The 15,352-nt window shown below is 48.7% G+C and overlaps 1 protein-coding gene across 2 annotated transcripts in view; it reads right to left on the bottom strand.

The window, feature by feature from the left end:
* Positions 1–15,352, bottom strand: part of FBLN7 (fibulin 7) — a 35,491-nt gene that overhangs the window by 5,030 nt on the left and 15,109 nt on the right. Inside the window, exons 2-5 of one of the 2 annotated variants that reach the window (XM_023518840.1) lie at positions 11,750–11,909; positions 7,290–7,460; positions 2,582–2,707; positions 379–516 (exon numbers count right to left, since the gene is read on the bottom strand). In XM_023518840.1, the coding sequence (XP_023374608.1) occupies positions 379–516; positions 2,582–2,707; positions 7,290–7,460; positions 11,750–11,909 (595 nt within the window). The remainder of the gene's footprint in view (positions 1–378; positions 517–2,581; positions 2,708–7,289; positions 7,461–11,749; positions 11,910–15,352) is intronic. The other variant, XM_012811043.1, reaches the window with a different exon arrangement.

Below are 15,352 nucleotides of genomic sequence, written 5' to 3' on the forward strand. Positions count from 1 at the left end.
TTTTTTTTTTTTTCTTTTCTTCTTTTTAAAATCACTTGTGAGATGGTGTTGAGTTAGTTATACAGAAGTATATATGCATATAGACATATATGCATATGACTGGTGCTTAAACTTGCACAGCCTGACTACAGTCTTGCATTCTTATGTGGCCCCTGACGTCTACACATAAACTACATCCATCCCGGCAAACATTGGGCCAACGCTTACTTGCCCATAATGCAAAGGGGCCTGGATGTCTGAGATCCGCCCAGGAAGCCACCTGCTTGCCCGTTTGTACCCTGGTGCGGGCTGGGTGCGCTGTGCAGGCAGGAGGGCAGCAGTGGGAACCTCCTCCCCCACCATCCTCCATTGCTGACCCCCAGCGGAACCCACGCCTACCCTGGCACACGCTGTCACCGGTGGTGCCGCTCAGGTGGAATCCGGCCTCGCAGCTGCAGTGCTGGGCCCGCTCCACCTGCGCACAGCGCGGTGCGCGGCTAAAGGCAGAATCTCCGGCCACGCCGCCCTCTGGGGCACCTGCAGGGAGAAGACATTCTCATTGCCGGGGTGCTGACTGGGGTTGGGGGACCCTGGCGCACACCACTTGCGTAGGGTCCTGGAATCCAGATGGACCATGGCCTCTTTTCAAAGAGCTTACTCTAAAGTAGGGAAAAGAAAGATAAGTAATTAACCATAAACCCCACAGACCAGTCCGAGACCACCCAAAGGGGGCAGAGGTCAGAGTGGACCCAAATAGAATTTTCAGGAAAAAGCAGACCAATGATGCTGTGCACCACGAACGGCCTCTATGGCAGGTCCACACTGTCACTTGAAAAGATTTAAACAACCCCCAGATACTAACAGTGACTACAACAGTTTAAAACTATGGGTCACTATTTGGGGGTCGGGTGGGGGATTATTTGTACTTTTCTAAAGTGTCTATGTTTTGGTTTGTTTTTTACTGATAGGCCAAAGGCAGAAATACTTTTATTTTATTTCCTAATCAGAAGTAAAAATGTTTTTGAAAGTTTTCAAAGGATTATAGAGCTCTCACATGGTTGGGGGAGATTCAGGGGGAATCAGTAGGAAAAAGAACCAGAGGCGCGACAGAACAAATATCACCTGATTGCACACAGATGGGGCCCTACTCCTGGAGGAAGAAGGTAGAATGGTTGGTCACCAGGGTTTGGCCCCGGAGAGCAGTGGGGAGTTGTGTCCTAGGGACAGAATTTCAGTTTTGTAAGATGGAAAGAGTTCTGGGGTTGGATGGTGGTGATGGGCCTACAACAATGTGAATGAGCTTAATGCCACTGAACTGAACACTTACGAATGACCACCTTAACCATTTTTATGTTATTATATTTTACCACATTAAAATATAAAGTGGATTTTTCAAAAAGTAATTGGAAGGAGGCTCCACCATGGAGCAGGAAGGACACAGGTCAGCTGGTGGGAAGGTAGCTTCCCTGAGGGACCTGGATCTGGCTTCCGCTAACCTACTCACTCCCCCTCCTTACCCTTCCTGGTGAAGGGTCAGGTCATGGGTACTTTCTACAGTGCCCTGGACCTGAGCAACAATTGCCTGAAGAGGGATTTAGAACACACCTATTTGGGGTGAAAAGGAGCACATTTCTTTTTCCCACTTGTTTGTAATCAAGGGGAGAGGCAGTGGAGTTTCCAGGAAGGCCTGCCTCTGGCCTCTGTTTCCACAGAAAGCAGCCCCAGGGACAGGAGCTCTAAGGGGACCTCTGGGCTCCCTGGGGCTGGGAAGTGAGGGCTCCTCACTCTGATAAACTGCCCAGCTGCTGCTCAGCTGAACTGAATGAGCTAATTTGCACATTAGTAGCAAATCTCCTGGGGCACTATTTAATCCTGACCTTGGGCTGGGTCCAATATGAGAATATCAAGTATTGATAAAGCTCCTATTCTCTAGACACTGCATTAACCACTAATGTCCCCTCCCTCCACAGAGACTCCAGTGATGAAGATAACCAGACAGAGCACACTAGGGTTTTCTGGTGAAGAAGTAGGACATCTCTAGGGTTGGACTATTTTATGGATGAAACCTTGGTTGCAGCATTGTGTGGGAAGACCTGTCCATCCTCCATGGATTCCTGATCGTTAGACTTTCTCACTACAGGCAACCAGTCACTGTGTGATTCTTAGACCTTCTGGTTGGGACTCAGGATGTGAATAATAACCTCATCTCCAGTCAAATGTCCAGTTATCCAGCTCTCAAAATACTAGAGCCTGTATCAATAGCTGCTAATTTTATAGGACATGATGGGGACATTTGAAAGGCAAGGCAATTCTGCTGGCAGGAGAAATGCTGATCAAGCAAAGGTGCCAACAGTGAAATTTCTCAAGGCATTTAGGTTGGGAGTCAGTTCTCCTACCCGTGTTTCCCTACATAATAAGGAACAAAAACCCTGGCTGCACAAAAGAGGTAAGCTCCAGCCAAGTGACCGAGAGGGATCAAGGGATACAAAACAGAGAGGAAAAGCGCACATCTTGGGGGGTGGGGATTGGGCTGAGCTCCCGACGTGTCTACATTTAGTGACCCCTGGCTAGGGTCCTCACCCAGCCCACAGCAGCTACATACCGGTCTGGGCCTGGTGCTGACAGCGGCTCCCTGTCCTTCCTGGAGGACAAATGCATCTGTACTGGTTGACTCCTTCTACACATGTGCCACCATTTTGGCAAGGCTGGCTGGAGCATTCACTGATATCTAGGAAAATAAATAATTTTCCAATACAAGTATATGAGTTCTACTCTAAAACAAAGGAAACCTGATGGGTTGACTTTCTTTAGAAGTAGAATACCTCCCACTTACTCCCCACCAAGCCACCCTTGTCATCCTCTCCACCAGCATAAGCTGCAAGGGGTCCTGCAGAGCTGAGATGCAGCCCCATTGCATTCGGCAGGCCTTGCATTCTGGGATGCACTGTGCCCACCTGGGACTCTGTGTGCAGGAGATGGCCCATTGCCTGGCCATGCTCCACCCAGAGGCACTGTTTTCTGATTTTCAAAGATTCAGTGTAGATCGCTATAGCCAGGCAGAGGTGGCTACCTGCAGGTATCTGCCTACAGTGCCTTTGAGTCAGGCCCTCTTGCCCACCAACTCTACTCCATCACCCAGCACCTGTGAAGAACACCTTTTAAACAGGAACTAAAGTCAGGGGAGTTATAAAGAGGAGGGATAGCTCATTGGAATGTCCAGAGATGGGGAAAATGAATTCTCCAAATTCCCTTCCAGGAGCCCTCCTATGCTGAACCAAGTAGCAGTTTCTTTTCACATGTCCTTAATGTTGATAAAGGAAGATATTCCTTGCTCATATACACGACAGTTCTGTGGAAAAGGTATATGGAGAGAGATACATATTTTAAAAGCTTGATAGCTTTTTTCCCTGTATTTTAGGCTTATAGATGATTATTCTTTGCTTATTTATACTTTTTTATATGCTATTTTTCCACAATAAAGGTTTATACATTTTTTAATTAGAAAAATGACTTTTTAAAACCCTGAAGCCCCATGTGCTTATTAGGCTTCTTTAAGTCCAGGTTTAGTGAGACACACGCCATTTCCACCAGAGAGAGATTTGTTAGTTAACTGTCTTGACCACAGACAGCATCTTGGGAAAGAAAACTGAAAACATCTTGCTGGCATCAGAGTAATGCTTCCTGCTGTGCCTAGTAAGAGAAAGAAACAGGTGCTTTGCTTCTAATGAGAGCAATGGCCCTGTTGGGGGTGGATTGGAAGGGACTTTGGCTTCCTTTCAGGCAGTGGTTCTCAGCCTTCCTAATGCCACAAGGTATTTTCATTGTTAAAAAGGGGTCATGACCCACAGGTTGAGAACCACTGCTTTAGAGCACAGTCACCCTTCCCTGTGATTGGGGTGTTACATAGACAATTATGTGGGTTCTATTCATTGTAAATGGACCCAGACTGTCCACACGCTGCTCATCCCGAGAAGGAGCCATTTCTGTTTCTCAGTAACCTCAGCCTGGTTGTGCTCTCCTTCGTACATTCTGTTTTCAGATGACTGGTTTCCAGGAATGTGTCTGAAATGACACTGTACACAATTTCCACAGAGCTTGGTATTTCTGTTTCTACCTATTGTCTGGCCCTATCATTGTTCACCAGCACAGTCTGAAAGTAGGCAGGTCACCAGGTTGTGAATTTGTGGGATGAGAGCCAAATACTCTGAACACTAGTATCTTTCAGCCCGGCCCCAGGGGGACCAGCACCATGGTCTCTCCTCTGGGCCTCTAGTACAGAAAGGCGCTGAGGCTGCCTGCACCTGATCCGTGTATTGGAGGGGGGCGCTGGGGCAGCGACTCAACTCCACAGAAAAATTCATTCCAGAGGACTATGGACTCTGTCTCCTCCTCTGCAGGTGCCCGGGATGTTCATTTCTAGACAGGCTCCACACAGACACTCTTGCTTACTTTGATATTTGATCAGAGGCATTCAGTGGCCCAGCCTGGCACCCCATGCACATCCCCATCAAAGTACTATTGTCATTGCATTCACATGTGTCCCAGGTTATGGCATTAAGTGCACGGCAGAGGTTGCAGGAGAGGCTGGCAAGCCAAAACACTGACGATCACCCTATTTTAATCCACTGTTTAGTAAACGCTTTACTGTTTTCATAAAACCAAACTAAGTGTTTTACATGCATGATCTTTTTTTCTTTTATTTCTAATTCTTTCCTGGGTTCTGTCATCTCGTTTCAAATTTTCTGTTTTTGTCTTATCATCTCATTTCTGAGGTTTTTTTCATTTTTATTTACACTGTTCTTTCGTAGGTTTTTTGTTTTGTTTTGTTTTGAGACAGAGCCTCAAGCTGTCCCCCTGGGTAGAGTGCTGTGGCATCACAGCTCACAGCAACCTCCAACTCCTGGGCTCAAGCGAGTCTCCTGCCTCCGCCTCCCAAGTAGCTGGAACCACAGGCGCCTGCCACAACACCCGGCTATTTTTTTTTGGGTTGCAGCCATCATTGTTGTTTTTTGGCGGGTCCAGGCTGGGGATTCGAACCCGCCACCTTAGGTGTACATGGCTGGCGCCTTAACCCGTTGAGCTATAGGCACCGAGCCTCTTTTGTAGGTTTTATCTTTAATTTTTTTCAGCTTGTTTTGAAATATTCAGTTATACTTTTTATCTGTTGCACAGGCATTTATCATCTTTGAAGACTTTATTCTCTTTTATCTTATAGTTTGGCTAGGATCTGATAAAAGTCCCTTTCTATTGCTCATATTTAAGGGAAGTAAGTTTCCCATGAATTAGCTCTGCTAATTTCATGACTCTGAAATTCCCAGTTCTGTTGTTTTTTCAACGTGATCAGACACAGCGCTCACATGTTCTCAGCTCTGCCTCATTTGCTCTTTTAGCTGGATGGCAATCTCTTCCATTTGCACTTGTTTTCCCTGTTATCACCAGTTTGCATATTCCTTCCATTAGAGTCTCCTCAATATTAAGGTTTTGACCTGGAAAGTTCTGAAGCTTCCTTTAGGCCTGACCACTGCATCAGATGAAACTTTCTATTGAAAAAGTGAACCCCATACCTGAGAAACCTGACCCAGAAAGGTTGGCCATGAGATGGATCCAAGTCAAGGAACTGAATTTTAAAGAAAAAGAAAAATATCTTTTGGGCCTTTCAACAAAAGACTGAGAAACTTATGGTGGAAACAACAGCTTTATTTTATTTTATTTTACTTTTTGGAGACAGAGTCTCACTTTGTTGCCCTGGGTAGAGTGCTGTGGCATCACAGCTCACAGCAACCTCAAACTCTTGGGTTTAAGTGGTTCTCTTGCCTCAGCCTCCCAAGTAGTTGGGACTATAGGCACCTGCCACAACGCCCAGCTATTTTTAGAGATGAGGTCTCGCTCTGGCTCAGGCTGTTCTCCAGTCTGTGAGCTCAGGCAATCTACCTACCTCAGCCTCCCAGAGTGCTAGGATTACAGGCGTTAGCTACTGTGCCTGGCCCTAGCATCAGTTTAAAACAGAAAATATAATGTAAAATATTTAAGATACTAAAGGGAAAAAAATGTGAGGTGGGTATTTTATATATAATCAAACTGACATCTGATTTTAAGAAAAGCAGTACCATTTTTAAAAGGGGGAGAACTCAGGAAACTGCTGGGTCCTGCAAGTGCTGAGTGAACAGAGGAAGAAACCAGCTGGGGTCTGTAACTGCAACCTCTAAGCTAAAAATACTGATACCCAACACAATGAGAATAAAATGTGTCTGTGTAACCACCCCTGTATTTAACCTGGATTAAGGGACAAGAGTAAATAGCAGATATTTCATTTCCCTGTGTGTCCGCATGTTGCACGATGTATTTCCCAGATAAGACTGAGAGCCGGTACCTGTGATCAACCTTTGAACCATCATCTTCCAAAGAGTCAGGAAAGAGAAGCCTAAATCCGAAGTGTGATTCTTGTTGCTCCAAGCTTGTCCTGGCAACCCATACTCATTTTTAGAGACGGCATATTTTCTGGGGTTTTGTTTATTTATGCATCTAAAATCCTCTCTCCACCATTCTTTGCAACCCATTGATATAAAATTTGTGTTTCCCCTTAAACTCTCGGGCAAAAGTTGTAGACATTCTGCCCCAGCAGATGTTCATGAACCTTGCTCTGAAAATGATTGGTGTCCATGATTTTTTTTCTGAACATAGGCTTTGGAAAAGCCAACAAGTTAGTAGTGTGCCAAGTCTGATTTTCCTCTATATCAAAAAAGTACTGTTTTCAAACCTAGTGCAGAGAGAAGAGAAACTCCTTCATGCCTTCCTTCACTCCAGTGGACTCTCCTGGAGGCTGTGGACACCAAGTGCCATCCCAGCCTGAATGGGGAACAGCCACAGGAGCACTTCCCTGTAGTACCTTCCTCTTGTTCCTGTCCCCACCCCATAGGTGGCTTCTTACCCTCACGTTGATAAGAACCAGTCACCAGAGTGCACAGCAGAGTGTGGTGTTGAGCGGCACAGTGCCCAGGTATGAATCAGCTCAACATGCACCCGCTAGCCATCTGCATGACCTTGGGCAAAGTCCTTAACCTCTGGGTGCCTCAACTTCCTCATAGCAAAACAAGGCTAAATTGTTGTGAGGGTATAGTGAGCTCAGCAGATGCAGCCAGCCCAGGCCTAGCATGGGAGCAAACCATCAGACACGCTGGCTGCTGTCTGCGGTTGAGGATTGACTAAAGGATCAGGCAGAAAGCATCCCAAGGAATGACACTTTCTATCCAGTAGCCCCCTGCTGTGTGGTGCTGGATCCAGTCCAGAGGAATGGGAAGAAGGGGCAATACCTCTACAGTGGGGCTGCTCCCCTGTCCAGGTGCCATTGGGAAGACACACCACGCTGCCGGGCCCAACCAGCCGGAACCCGGGGTTGCAGGTAAAATGGACTTCATGATCCACTAGGTACTTGCTTCCAAACTTTTTGCCATCTGGAGGGGCATTCAGAGCTGGGCAGGAAACTGTAAAGAGCAACAGAAGGATTAGGAGCCCCTCCTCCTGGACCACCACCATTTAGGTATCACTTTTGAATTACATGATGTCCCATCTTTAAGTGCCCCTCTGTTGGATGCCCGCTCCAGGCCATGCACTTTGTTGCCCATTCTGAGTGCTGCATCTCATGGAGCTCTCAAAACTCTCTTGAGGATGGGCAATGTAGTGATAGCCTCAGAGACATTGTGCACAGGGCCTTACAGCATGGGAGGGTCACATGTCCCACCGTGGCTTGTTCACCCCCCCACCCCCACCCCCGTTTCCTTGGAGCTCCAAGCTTTTTTCAGGTCTTCTGTACAGGTGGGGCTCAGACCCACTTCCAGGCCTGGCTTTTGCTCTTCTCTACCTGGAATGTTGCTTCCCCAGAACTTCTATAACTGGCTCCTTCTCACTCTTCCCTTCTCCACTCAAACGCTCCCACCTCCCAGAGTGATCCCTTGCCACCAGGCCTAGCCAAGACTTCCCCACATGCTCTCCACCTGCTGAGCTCATTTTGCTTTCTTCTTAGCATTTGTAACCCCTGGAATTTTCATATTGCTTCTTTACACGTTTGTTGTCAGAATGCGTCTGGCCTGTGTTCCTGCTGTGTTCCCCAGTACTAGTCGAGTGCTAGCACATAGTGAGTGTTCAATAAAAACATTCTTAAATGAATGCACGGAACATTATTTACTACGTTGTGCCAGAAACTTAGGATATTATCAGTGATGAAATCCAGCCCTCTGGCCAGGCACAGTGGCTCATGCCTATAATCCCAGCACTCTGGGAGGCCGAGGTGAGTGGATTGCTTGAGCTCAGGAGTTCTAGACTAGCCAGAGCAAGACTAAGATCCTATCTCAACTGAAAATGAAGAACTGAGGCAAGGCAATCACTTGAGCCCAAGACTTTCAGGTTGTCACGAGCTATGACGCCATTGCACTCTACTGAGGGCAACAAAGTGAGATTTTCAGTCCTCAGTAAGCCCTCCATCTAGCAGTGGAGACAATCAATACGGTATCAATACGCAATGGCACAATTGTGTCATGTAGGAAATGAAAGTAGAGACTCTGGTGGTCAGAGTTGGCCTCACTGGAACAGGGCTGAAAGTGAAGGTGCAGCCACGAAGATAGCTGGGGAGAGCAGAGGAAGCCGTCAGTGCAAAGGCCCTGAGGTGGGCTTGTGCCCAGCAAGCCTGTGGTGTGACAAGGAGGCCACCAGGATGGAGAGGAGTGAGTGGGGCAGAAAGTGGTTGGGGATGAGTTAGGCAACGAGGTGGGAGGAGAAGGCCATACAATTTGTTCTCTGCATGAGACTAGGCCATTGCAACTGCGAGCTGAGGCATGAAGCGACCTGGCTCCAAGCATCAGTACAGCTGCAGCTTGAGCAGGAAGTGGCAATGTGAGGGAGGAGATGGGGGTGGCTTAGGCCACAGTGGTAGCCCGGCATGGAGAGATGGTTGGAGCCCCAGCTGTTAGAGCAGAACTAGCCAAATTTCCTAAGGGACTAGCATGGCTGTAGAGAGACAAGGGCAGCTTGCCCACCCCTCTTCTGTCCGAGGCAGAGCATCTCACCCACAGGCAGCTCAGGCAACCTCTATTTAATGAGCGAGTGCCCAAGGTTGACACAGCTTGAACTTGGATTCAGTTTAGATGAAAATTGGGTACCACTTCTAAAATGCTTTCAGTTAAATTCTAAGTGTCATTTGTCATTTTAGGATTTTAAATAGGTGAAAACAAAACTGTTCTTTGAGCTGTGCAGGTTGAAACAAGTGAGGGGCACGTCTGCCAACATGTTTACCAGGGGGTCCCTGGACCTGAGGCTGCTCAGGAACACGACGAGCCTCCCTGTCCTGGAGAGCAGCTGGCTGCAGTGGCCGGGTCAGTCCCAGCCTGGGGTCCCTTATGGAGCAGCCACGCAGCCTCGCCCAGCAGGACACTCAGAGGCCCATGGTGATTGGGAAATGTCCACACATTGCTTCGGTGCCTTCCTTGAGCAAAGCCCCAGGTTGGCACTGAGTGGTAAAAACCTCCTGAGAAGGTGGTGAGAGAGCTCGTGCCCCAACACATGCTGCTCACAGAGTGCTGTGTTGTTCTCCGAAACTTTACAGTTCCTTTTATAATTCTAGTATTTCATTGTGTTTAAAAGATCTCTTTGGAATGAAAAATCTTTAAAAACCACAAAGAAAGAAAAATACCTGCTGGGGCAACTCACAAGTAAATTGTCCCTGAAGAGATCAAACAGTATCTGAACGTAACAGGTGCTTACTAATGTGAGTGGGATGAATGGCTGCATACAAATTCATTAAATAGCAAGGTGTCCTCACATTCCCAACAGGAGCTGCTGACCCTTGCTCCAGTGAAAGGCTGAGGACCTCTATCTTGGTTGACTCCTTTCACGCTAAGCACATCCCGGGAGTCTACAGAGCCACAGCGAATCTCCCCAAATCTTCCTGAATGAGCTTAATGTGTAAGGAATGGGATCAACATTGGCCTGGCTGATCAGCTGGTGATACTCTCAGGAAAGAAAGGCCAGGAAAATAGGAGAAAGGTACCCAGCATAGAACCCAGAAGGAGGAAGACAAAGAATTCTCTAGAAGTAAGAATTGTCCTTAACACCAGCAAAGGCCCTTTAAAAAAAAAAAAAAAGGAAACATCTGGGCATGCTTCTGGCCTTCCCCTAGCTGCAGGCCCTGCCAGCCACCGCTCTCTGCAGGGGGATCCTGACAGCTGCCCACCCTCTGCAGGGTCATCACAGGATTAGCCTCTGTGCCAGTGACGTACTCAGCACAGTGTCTGATACATACTGTGAGAGACGCAATACCTGGTGACAATTTTTTAAGAAGATAATTTGCCACTTTTTAAAATCTAGCAAATTTCAGGGATGAGAGACCCCAAATTTGGGGAAGAGATAATAACGTAACAATAGCTTTCTTTCTGTCTGTCTAGTGGACAGGAGTCTCTAATATGAGCAGGGCAGTTATATAAATGATTCCCTACAGGCTCTTCACCAAAACTCCCAGAACCATAGACAGCCCTGATCCTGTGAATAAAAGAAGGCTTTATGGAGTCACGCCTTCAGCAGGAAAAAGAAATCACTGTGTCAGGGCCCTCTGGCTACTCATGCATGTCTCTTGGCCTCAGTTTCCCCACTGGTAGCAGGAAGGAAAGACACTCTGCCTGCCTCATGGAGTTTGGGTCTGTCGAGCCCCACTGAGGGCTCGGGCCTCACGGTGCCTTAGAAAGTGTGCGGTTTGGCTGGGACGTCTAGTTCGGCACCAGTGGAGCCAAGGAAAACAAGGAGTCGACTCAGTGCCGCTGAGATCTGGATTTGGTACCATAACCTCTGACAAGGTAGGAAATCCAACAACTTCCCCAGGAAACTTCATCTCATACAACAAAGAAGGCCCTTGATAAATGTGTCTGCAGTGAGCAAATGATGTCAGATATTCCACAGGCTCATGACTTAGAGCAAACATGATGACTGCCCTCTGCCCCCCAACACCCCGAGGAGAGGCCGGAGGAAAACCAGCCGCACACCTCTGGGCCCTGGCAGCATGAAAGTCATTACCAGGACAACCAGGAAAAAATCCTCCAGTGTCTGTCAGAGACCTACCCTCAGAAGACGGAGTCTAGGTGTCTACCGTAACCTCACCAGACAAATGGAACTTGTCCTTGGCAGTCCCTCTCTCCCATCCCCTGGCATTAATGGGTCTCACTGGAGGATGTACTTTCCTGCCTGAAAAACTGGAGCCAGGGTTGGTTTGTGGACTGTGACAAGTATATGGTCCTGGCGCGGGCCAGGGATGGTGGGGATGGGGTGTGTGCATGCGGAGAGAGTGTGTGTGAGAACTCTCTGTACTTTCCACTCAGTTTTGGTGTGAACTTAAAACTGCTCTAAAAATAGTCTGTTAAATTAAAAGCAAAAATAAAAACAAAGACAAAACTGGTGCCAACTGCTGTCTCCATGGGTAGGGGTGGTGGGGAAGAACAGCCATGGCTAAAACATGTGCCTCTCAACAATCTGTCAGGCTGACGTGAAGACCTGATGGCTGCTGAATGTGAGAGGAAGCGGGGTGCCTTTCTGCCTGGGGGAGAACAGAGAAGGCAGCTGCCCCTGCCCCACTCTCCCAGCCAGGGTTGAAAATGGGCGGCAGATGGAAGGTGAGGTGGGGAGGGTGAGTACGGTCAGGACCTCGGGCAGGGTGGACTGGGCTGGGAGAGCACCCAGGCGAAGTGCTCGAGTGTCCTCCGGAGGCCCCAGCAGTGCTGACTTGGGGACCCACCTGGCGGCGCATCCGGGGCCACCCTGCTCACAGAGCTCTGCAGCGCGGCCAGCCGGCTCTTCATGTGGCGGATGCCCTCGGCGAAGCGCGTCTCCTGGCCCTTCAGCAGCTGCTGCAGCTGGCGGATGGCCGAGAGTAGCTGCTGTTTGTTGAGACAGTTCTGGGGAGAGAAGACACCACCACCACCACCACCACACCCATGTGACTGGCTCGGTTGCACACACTCACTCTGGGGCTCCAGAAGTCCCCCAAGCCGCAGAGTCCAAGCTGTCTAGGGGCTCACTAAGCACGATGTGAAAGTGACCTCCAGCTGCTCAGTCACATGAGCCATACATAGCCCTAGTTCACCCTTCAACAAAAACAAAAACATAGGCAGAACTAAAGACTCTACGTGACTGGGTGGTTGAACAATTGTTTGAATCCAGCGTGCTTTCCAAGCACTATTCTGTTACTCCAAAAGACACACTCTTTAATCCTTAACTCTAAGATCTGGTCTTAGTGTGAACTTCCCCCACCTTGTACGTTTTTTAAAGCAAAAGAATGATAGTGCACACAGAATAGGCCAAACAGGAATGCCCAGTGGTCCTTACACTTTTAAACATGTAACAAGACAAATGAGAAAAAAACTCAATGGTGTTAAAGAGGCAGTCAAGGAAACTCACCATTCAGTTCTGATGATTTTTTTAAAAGCCACATGAAACAGGAAAAGGAGGGTCATGCTCATCGTGATAAAGGCTATCTAACTTCAAGCAGCACCCCGCATCATACTTAATGATAAAAACCTCAAGCTTCCCAATCTCAATTGCCTTTAAGAGCTGGGACATGAAAAAGAGTTAGGAAGGTAAATCCACCGGGGAGTGATAGGACCTTGGCCAAGGTCATTCACATTCACCTGCAGGGCCATGTGTTACAATAGCACAACGTTGGCTCTGGATTACCTGTGGAAGAAAGGAGGTACACCTTGACAATGGCAACGGTTATCTTTAGGGATGAGTTTATAGATCATTTTAAATTTTATTTCTTATACTTAAGTTTTTATATGAATATTAATTTTATAATTTGCAAAAATTGTCTAAAAGCCAGTAGAATGGCTAGGTGGCTGAAAGGCATGTGGCCTCCACAGCCTGGGTGGCTTCCCATCTCACCAGCGCAGCGTCACCACCACCACAGTGGAAATGAGCCACAGCCACTCTCCTGGGGAGCCTGCCAGGCCGCTGAGCCTTGGCGATTTCACCAAACAGATGACTCACTGGCCAGATTCAATGAACGCTTTTGACAAAGTTGAATCCCCAATTGCCCCTGGAACTCGTTAATCCATGAGAGCTCCTTGGCCTCCACCATGACCCAGGCTTCACAGGGCATAGTCCCAAAGGCAATTGCTGGGAAGAGAAGTTTGGCTTGTTTTCCTTCCTCCTCCCCCACTGTGGTCTTCCCACACAGGTCCTGGGGCACCTGAGGGGCAACCTCCTGTAATCCCCTACCTGCCCAGCACCACAAGTCCATCCCATTCAGCCCTGATTTCCCACACCCACATCCCCTCCTTTTGGGAAAAAAGAAGGGCCCATAGCTGTAAATCTAGCACTGTGGGAGGTTAAGGAGGGAGGAATGCTTGAGCTCAGGAGTTCAAGACCAGCATGAGCAAAAGCAAGACCCTGTCTCTACCAAAAATACAAAAATTAGCCAGGCGTGCTGGTAAGTACCTGTAGTTCGAGCTACCTGGGAGACTGAGGCAGGAGGATCACTTTAGCCCAGGAGTTTGAGGTTGCTGTGAGCTATAATGATGCCATGGTAGTCTACCCAGAAGACAAAGTAAGACTGTCTCCAAAATAAAAAATAAATAAATAAATAAAAAAGAGGGATGGGGCTCATATGTCAGTCACATCTGTGACGTGCCTCTCAGTGCACACAGGGCTTCTGTGCTGCCTGGAAGTGTGCTTCACTACTGGCTGGCAGCAACGCTGTGGAGAAGGCTTGTTTCTGTTTCGTAGATGAAGATAAGGAGGCTGAAAGTCAAATGACTTGCCCCAAAGTCATGGGGCATGGGGATTAGAGCAATAAGGCAGCTAGGAGCCCTGTGACTCCAATCTGCGCCCCCGGGCACCCTGGTTGACTGTCTCGCTTGTCCTCACACTCACAGGCTCCTGTGTGGTGAATGGTCTTACGGATGAATTTGCACTTGGGGCTCAGCGCCTGTAGCTCAAGCGGCTAAGGCGCCAGCCACATACACCTAAGGTGGCGGGTTCGAATCCCCAGCCTGGGCCCGCCAAACAACAATGATGGCTGCAACCAAAAAACGGCTGGGCGTTGTGGCGGGCGCCTGTAGTCCCAACTACTTGGGAGGCTGAGGCAGGAAACTCGCTTGAGCCCAGGAGTTGGAGGTTGCTGTGAGCTGTGATGCCATGACACTCTACCCAGGGGGATAGCTTGAGGCTCCGTCTCAAAAAAAAAGAATTTGCACTTGGGATTGATAGGACTGAACCAGAACGTCCCACAGTGGATTTCTAACTCCCCTGCACATGTCAGGTTGGGCAGCCTGAGCGGTGGGGCAGGGCGTGGGGAGAGGGCAGGGAGGAAACATCTGAGACCACCATGAGCCACATGAGCAGCTGCCCCCCTGTGCCACATGCTGGCCTGGTCCGTGGCAGCTGGGAAAGGACTTGAAGCAGACAGGAGGGCTCAGTTTTGAAGCTGGGAGAGATCTGTGCCAAGGCTGGGAGGGGCAAGCACACTGCCAAGAACCTAGGGGTGGCAGCCTAGGATGTCAGAAAGTAGAGAAAGCAGGGAGCGTATGGGGAGGGAAAGGGACCAGTTCTCCAGTTGCCCGCTGGGTAGCCAGGTGTTTCTATCTAAACTCAGTGTGGCTGGCTTCAGGCACAACTGCCCACTGCTCCCAGCGATACTTCCTTCACCATCAGGCAGCAGCAGGCACTAGGTGCTCTCTGGAGGTGAGATGTGCTCGCCCTGCCAGCTACAGCCAAAAAACCTTAGAAACCTTCAAGACCAAGCAAATGAAGGCCACATGCCAGGAAGGCAGGGAGACAGAAAGTTGCAGGCTGACTTGCTGACCATAGGTCTGGAGGCTCTGGTTTCGCCCTGGGGCCCACTTTGCTGGGACAAAGCACAGTGCAAGGAAGGTCCTTGGTGCTCTCAGCAAGCCAGTGTGCTGGGGTCAGAGCCAGGGTGCCAGGGAAACAGAGAAAGTGAGTGCCTTCAACACGAGGCTTGAGGGCCTGGGCTGCAGCTGCTCCTAACAGGGTGGGTCCCTAATCCCAAAGTGCTAGAAACGGAGCCTTTGGACACCATGCTATGCTCAGAGTCTGTCATGTGTCATCAGCATAGACATCTCTGAGCTCATTTGCAGAGCTGCGTGATGGGCTGGAATCCCTACAGACTGAGGCAGATGCTCAAGAGACCTGCACCGTGGGGACAAATGGGGCCATGGGAGGGGGACTAAGAACCCATGTGCTACCCCTGTTTAAACTGAGAAACCTTTCTTATTTTGTTGGATTACAAGAAAAAGCATATTCCTTACACAACAATTCAAAATACAGAAAAACATATGAAAACATAGAGCAAGTTCCATGACAGAAATAGCCGCTGTTA

The sequence above is a fragment of the Otolemur garnettii genome, unplaced genomic scaffold (genome assembly GCF_000181295.1).
Source record: "Otolemur garnettii isolate 467f Iridium unplaced genomic scaffold, OtoGar3 scaffold00148, whole genome shotgun sequence".
Classification (NCBI taxonomy): domain Eukaryota; kingdom Metazoa; phylum Chordata; class Mammalia; order Primates; family Galagidae; genus Otolemur; species Otolemur garnettii.